General features: G+C 45.9%; 1 protein-coding gene across 1 annotated transcript in view; it reads left to right on the top strand.

The window, feature by feature from the left end:
• Positions 1-4,464: 4,464 nt before the first annotated feature.
• LOC135816677 (ras-interacting protein RIP3-like) overlaps positions 4,465-7,500 on the top strand; it is a 5,884-nt gene continuing 2,848 nt past the window's right edge. Inside the window, exons 1-3 of the mRNA XM_065329841.1 lie at positions 4,465-4,515; positions 6,316-6,390; positions 6,587-6,748. Of these exons, the coding sequence (XP_065185913.1) occupies positions 4,465-4,515; positions 6,316-6,390; positions 6,587-6,748 (288 nt within the window). The remainder of the gene's footprint in view (positions 4,516-6,315; positions 6,391-6,586; positions 6,749-7,500) is intronic.

The raw sequence follows: 7,500 nt of genomic DNA, 5'->3' as shown, positions 1-7,500 counted from the left end.
GTACGGGGGAGGGGAGGCGACGACGAAGAGTAGGGAGTCACAAACCGCATACATGTACAATTGTACGTCGACACACAACTCTGCTCGCAAACAACTACTTGTAGCATTGTCATAATCACACGAAGCTGCATTTTACAAACTCGATTATTCATTAATTCACTCACAAGTAGGCCTTGGCGGATAATGCCGGCAGAAAAATTGGCAGAATTCGGTGCTTTTTCTGGTGAGTTTCATGCATGTTTGGTATGTGGATAAAGAAATGGAGCAGAATTCGAGGAATTGCCCGCCATAAGGTTTGTATGGTTCTGCCAATTTCGGTGCAAAAAAAGCAGAATCTGCCACCTTTTCGAGCATTATCCGCCAAGGCCAACTCACAAGGAGAGGGGAGAAGGAGGCTGATCATGCAGCAGATTCATATGCCTGTGGCCCACACACCTGTTGCACAACCACAATACAGACTGGATATGTTACCCATACATACAATAAAAGTTTTATTTAAAAATAATAACTATCACGTCAATATACATTGTGGTCATAATGTGTTCGCATTTTTGGCAAGTTTTAACAACAGTCAACAGCCCAAAGGTCTGCTCTGTGAGCAATGTAAGACATTTGTTATCGCATGGTTGCTGCGGGCCCCCTGGCATATTATCACTCTTTTAGTATTGACTCCCATTGACTAATACCTAAGCAGTTGTATTTCTTCATATTTCACTCCTCATGCAAGCTAGGGCTATATTGACTGTTTGTATTTGACTCCTTTTTAGGGATCAAAAGACATGTTTTGCGTTGTCTTGACAACAATCTAGTAGTGACTTTGTTAAAAAAAAGTAAAGTTCGCACTTCCGCGTTACCACCGGCTATGCAATTCAATTGTATTGAGAAACACAACCAGCTTAGGAAGTTGTGCATGTGCCAGGCCACCACTATGCCTGTGATACCTGGGTGGCAGATGCAGCTCCTAACGGCGAGGCTGAGATGGTAAGTCTCACAATGGTTGAACCAATGCCCGACAAGGGGGGCGAACCTCGCTGTCTTCGTACTATTAACATACGAAATAGGTGGAACCTCGTAAAATACCCCGGCTTCACCTCTATCTTTTACCCGGCTTTTTTCCTATGTTGACCTCGTCCTCAGTCAATAACTGGCGACTATGCGATGACATTAGAAATTTAGAATTATCATGTTCGTACCTCTTATGGTATAGATCATGCAGCTTTGTGTTGAGCTGTCCCTGTCTTTACCGACCAGTTTAAGGCGGTTTGGTTTCGTCCTGCGTGCTTGTCATGTAGCAACAAGCGCTGTCTGACATAGGTGACATGCATCTATTCTTGAGTCTTGGGCATGGCACTTCATTTGATCCACCCATGATTATTCTGTCCATGGAGATCTACCACCGGAACTACAAATTATAATAATAATAATAATTTGTTTGTAATACTTACCACAAGTTACCCGTCATGTGTCACACTTCTTTGGATTTTTAACCTTTGTTTTTCTCTTGATCACTTTTGTTCCGTATTTCCACTGATGATCGGAGCTTGAAAATCGATTTTGGAAACAGACAAAACCAAACCTTGAACAAATTGTCATGTTGCGTGGTGATGTCTGCGGCATTCATACTTTTCATAGCTATTATTAAACTTTTATCTCCACGTAGATTATTTAATAATAATAATGACAGTCAATTTTTCTTCAGACTTTTCCGGTTTGTCTCTTTCCCTCAAACCAGTTAATATTTTCTGCCTTGGGGCTCCCCGCGTGCTAGTTTGTACGTGAAGTGTGTGGGTACAGTGAGGGCTGCGTCCCACCCGCCTGTGTGGATTCACAGGAAGTGTGAGTTACGAAGTCTGAAGAAAACGTTGAGCGGTCTCTGCTGGGATGACGACTTCACCATAGCTCAGTAGTTAGAGCATCGCTGGCTACAAGCGAGGGTCTCTGGTTCGAGTCCTGCTGGTAACAGTCAATTTTTTCTTCAGACTTTTCCCGTTTGTCTCTTTCCCTCAAACCAGTTAATATTATTATTTATTATTTATTGCAAATAACGCTGAGTAATTACACGAATGCATAAAAACCAGCATTTGCTTCCGGGAAGGATTCACAAACATAAGACAAAAACACCATGGCTCAATGTAACTGCACATACGAAAAGCAGCATCTATTGTCAAGTTCGAGTGGCAATGTCAGAAAGATGGTAGACTGTTCGGCGTGCACGATGTTCAACCTGCAGGGGATAAGTCAAGGACGCGGCTCGGCAGAGGAAGATGAGTGCCGCGGGGTGCCATTCCACCGTGACTTGTCCCCTGCCAACTGCCGCAGCTGATTAAGGCCTCTAAGCGTGCCCAGGCGAATGCCGAGTCGGGCTAGGCAGTCCTGAGAAAGAGCTGAGAGGAGAGTTGTCCTGGGTCGGCCCAGTCGACCGCGCAGGCTCGCAGTGGCTGAAAACTCTAACACACGCTGTGGGGGAGAGCTCTTCTGCATTCTCAGTACGTGACCAAGGAACTCCCAACGCTGTTGGTCAATCTCGAGCGAAATTGGTGCTGAGCCGCAGATGTCGTACAGATGCTTGTTGGTAATTGTGTTCGGGAACTTAACGCCAGCCATTGTTCTCAGATGCCTTCGATGAAAGGTGTCAATCCCTCTGGTGGTGGCATCTGTGAGACCCCTTGTCGCACAGTTGTACAACAGCACTGGCTTCACATAGGTATTGTACAGCGCAACTCTAAGCAGTAGTGAGGTAGATTGATGCTTGAAGAGTGCGTACAACGAACAGAATGCCTGGGTTGCTAGAGCCTTTCTGGCTTGGACATCTTGCGCTGAGCCTAGCCGTGATCCCAGCGACTTCGCATTTCTCCATGCTTCGGAACCACGCTCCTCCAGATCATCAGCCAGGTATATCTTTGTTCGTTCAGTTTTGGAGGTATTAACGGTGAGGTTATGGCTTGGGAGGGTCTCTGCACATTGATCATGAACGTCCTCTAGCTCTTGCTCATCAGTTCCAATAAAGTCTAGATCATCCGCATACTGCAGGTGGAGGTTCAGGTGGTAGGATGTCGTCAGGAGGGGAGTCAGATCTGATACGTCGCAGTGCACTCTCAAAGTAGCATGTAAACAGAATCGGACTAAGACTGTCACCCTGTGGTGTGCCAACGTTCCCAGTTAATAACACTCATAAAAAGGACACACTTCAAGCTCATTACAAACATCTTGAAAGTTTTTGTCTTCACAAGTATACTTTCAAGCCTTCTCGTCACGTGAAATACAGAAAAGGGAAAAGGAACAGGAACAGTGGATTAAATGCAGTAAGAAGGTGGTAAAACAGCGCAAAAAAGAAGATAGGTAAAGTAAACAGCGAAAATTGCAATAATGACACAAAGGTGCTAGTGCGAGAAAACTCAATAAGCGTGACATGTAGTGCGACAACAAGAGACAACCACTGGACATACATGTAACTAACGAGGTTTTGACGACCTAGTTAATAATAATAATAATTTATACAAAGAGAAAGACCAAGGAACTACAAGTTACGCTATACTGTCCACTAACACCACCAGTTACTAAACAATTAGCTCATGCGATAACATTGCACGACACTGACCAACGGTCCTGACGTTCTACAACTAACTGGCTAACAGCTCTAGCACATCTTGGATGCGCACTCCAACAGCCTTCCTACTTGGTAGGTGTTAGTGGACAATAGCGGAACTTGTAGTTCCTTGGTCTTTCTCTTTGTATAAATTAAACCTTGGCTCTCAATCTGAGTCCAATAATAATAATAATAATAATAATGTAAGGAAAAAATTGGAGGCGTCACATGATCCAATTTCGAAAGAAAAGGTGTCAGCACCGACGCATCCACACAGTCAAGTAAGCCAATTTGTAACCCAACGTTTTCGTTCCCTTCTCATCATGGGTACAGGGAATAATGGAAAATGTCAAAATACAGCAACTTATAGAGCTACAGCAAAAGCATAGATCGAAAACCTCACGCTATACGCGTGGGAAAAAATATAATTCAGCAGAACTTGTCAAAAAACAGGGTGAAGGTGAAGAAATGACTAAAACACAATGAAAACATCAGCGAGGAGAAGCATTCCTTACACTTTCACGAGGATTAGCGCCAAACGACTGAAGTGATAACACATTTTCCTTCTGAACACATAGTTCACTGGACAACTTACGAATATACAACGCTTCCAAAACAGACAAATGTTATACAGATCTGCCACGGGCCAAAACGGAGAAAACATCATCTCTGTACAACTCACGACAACTATCACTAACCAACAGATGATTCTTGATAGCCAACTGCTGATTGCTAGAATGTCGCGTCTTTTTCGTCACCTCCAATGTCGCAGCTCTTGACCCGTCGGCAAGGCAAAGAGGTGCAGATCTGGTGAAACTACACAGAAGAAGACAATGCCAGGGACACCTACTCGAAGAGTCACTCGCAGCCAGGTTCAGATGCGTACTGGAGGAGACCAGCAGGCGGCAATACTGGAAGTGACAACGAGCGTAAGTGGGTGAAAGCGTGGAAGACCACCACGAAAGCCATTGATCAAGACAACGGAAGAATCAGACACCCGACGGGTGACCAGGCGATGTGTTGGAAGGGCCAAGTCAGGACCTGCGGCATCGGAAGTGACTTCAAGGCGACTGCCCAGTGGAAATGACGGGTCAAGAGCTGCGCCATTGGAGGTGCAAAAAGGCGCAAAAAGAGTTACAAATAATAATTCTACATAACTCCTATGGCCTGCCTGGCTTAGCCGACGGCCAGCAAGACAGTAAATCTACATACAGAACTGTGCCCACACCAGCCATATACATGTACACTGCGCTAGTATCACACTGCTAGCTCTAGAATAGCCTCCTGCCTACAACATCCACACACATAATCATTGCTCACCACCTCCTGCCCACACCACCCACACATTCTGCGCTAACATTGCACTGCTAGCCCCTGCTTTCAACAACCACAAACTCTGCACACAGCCTCCTGCCTAAGTAAGATAGCACCGCTAGCCCCACATTCTCACAGCTTTTTCATACCTTCTCCTGGCATACCGGTATATTATACTGGCATGGTCGGCACCCAACCTTCATGTTGCCTGATGATTGCGAGAGCATGAAACTACTTCAAGTCGCAGCAAATAATTAGTCTTGATTGTCCTTGTTGTTCTGTACAGGACTGACTCAGTCTGTGTTGAGTAGGTTCTCGCGTTTTCTGCTTCGTGGGAGCATGTGATGCCAGGCTTTGTGCAAAAGCAGGCCACTACTGCACTACTTGCCACTACCGCCGTACCGGTATCTAGTCCTTTCTACATGCTTCCTTGACAAAGATGTCGACACCTCCCTGGCCTCAGGCGCTTTGTCTAACCATGGTAACGAACTAAGACCAGCAAGCACGTACATGTAAGAGCGAACACACAGACAGTCGTTCCTCTGCATTGGGGTGTCGCAGAAACAAACAAAACATAATGAGAACCTGGCTATCCCCATCCCTTCCCCTTTTCGCATTTCCCTTGCCTATCCCTTGTTTTTGTTGTTGTCGTCGTACCTTTATTCCAAAGTCGGATCGCTAACAGGCGCTAGGCGTCTATGCTTCCTGAGATTTATACTGCTAGCAGTATAATTATTATGATGACGAAAAAGGAATGGAACGATTGTTGAGTAGCTGAGGATGCTATGGTGATGTATTTACGGAAATTGCGTCAAAGTACTGTAAGTGTGGCCTTACACTTCGAGCAGACCAGAGTACGTGGAAGGCATAGCGAAGGGTGAACCTGAAAGCCACAGAAGTAAGTCAGTAGCTACTGGATGCAGGCTAGTCGAAGTGATGAACGAATGCTAATGTAAATCAGATCCGAGTCTATCTTTCACTGCTCAGAAGTGCTAAATGTGGTGCAAAATTGAGAGTAAAAAAGAGGGCGCAGGTACCACAGTCAGGGGAGAGGGGGGGGGGGGTGCGAGCAAAACAGACAAAATATCACCTGTAGTAGAATAGAGCTTGTTCCCACATGAACAAGTTGCTGCTGCTACCAAAGTTCAATATCATCACGTGATGCAGCACCTGAGTTAGTGGCAATAGTGAGCCTGTTCTCGCACTCCCTGGCTGTGTAGCCAGCGCCTCCTACATTACCATTCATTTCACACAAATTCTATCACTTTTGAGCAACACCATGCCCAGTGGGCCAGAAAATGCATTCACAAGCTAGCACCGATCCCCCCTCCCCGTAAGTTCTCACTTACCTGTTCACACTTAGTAACATGCGGCTTACGCCTAGCGCCATCCTGGACTATGTTACCGTATAAAAGGGGGTACTGCAGGCATTTCCTGTATCATATAAGTCACCTTGGGATTGCCAGCTATTATCTGATAATAGTGATACGGTAAGTGTTGCCTAAATACCCGCTAGTTGGCACCGTTTTAATATGTGCTCCAATTCTCTATGTGCATGGTGAATTTGTTCTGAAAATATCCTAATCCTGTTATTAACCTCTCGCAAAAGATGTGCATGATGAATGGGCAACTTGCTTCATTTATTGTGTTGAATCCTGTTATTGGTGATCTCTCCGTTCCTTGTAGAGACCACCGGCGCGGTCTGGTGGTCTGCCAGCACGGTCGCAAGCATCACCTGAATCCCGGGAGCAACCCCCGGAGCAGCCACAGCTAGCACGTCAGCAACGCCATCAGCAGCAACAGCAGCAACAGCCTTCGTGGACAAGCATGGACCGCAGCAAAGCACTAGTGAGTTTTGTAGAAAGAAGGACCCACGGGATGGGTGTGTGTGATCCCCGGTAGCCTAAGGGCCCGGTAACATATGCACTGGGGTTCGCTTCGGCATCAAGGTTTTGCGACAGCGAGCCTGGTGTCGCTCCAGCGAAACCACGTGTGTATGGTCACACATACAAACAGGGCAAACTCCTACTTTGGCGGAAAATGAGAGTAAAGTGGATTGTGGTGCACACGGCACGGAGAATAGACAAGGTCAATGACTATCTTGCACGCATTTTTGTTGCATGGACATATGCATACAAATTTCTCGTATCAAGTCCATATACAGCAGACCGTGGTGTTTTCCGCTGAAGCGAAACCGCAGAAGCGACAGTCTCGCTTCGAAAATTTTGGAGGAAGCGGATTGGAGTTTCCACTGAAGCGGAAGCTCCGCTTTTCGCTGTTACCCTTGTATTTTTCGCTCGTTTGATGTCGCTTCAGCGGATCCGCTACTTTCGAGTGCATGTGTAACCGGGTCCTAATTGGTAGGGCACTGTTCTGGAAAGAGAGGGGTGCTGGGTTCGAATCCTGCTCGTGGATTCTTCTCTTGCAACAGTTTGAACAATCCAATGCTGGAGCAAGATTGTTTGTTGACCTGACAAAGACTCGTCTAGACTGTAGCTTAAGGAATTTCCCGGAACGTGTATGACCCTTGAGTCTCTTTAGATATTAGGGTACCTGAACTCAAACACAATATTCACCAAATTTTCGGGCATGGCGGATTA

The sequence above is a fragment of the Sycon ciliatum genome, chromosome 1, assembly GCF_964019385.1.
Source record: "Sycon ciliatum chromosome 1, ocSycCili1.1, whole genome shotgun sequence".
NCBI classification, from domain to species: Eukaryota; Metazoa; Porifera; class Calcarea; order Leucosolenida; family Sycettidae; genus Sycon; species Sycon ciliatum.
This window is presented reverse-complemented; position numbering and strand designations above follow the sequence as displayed.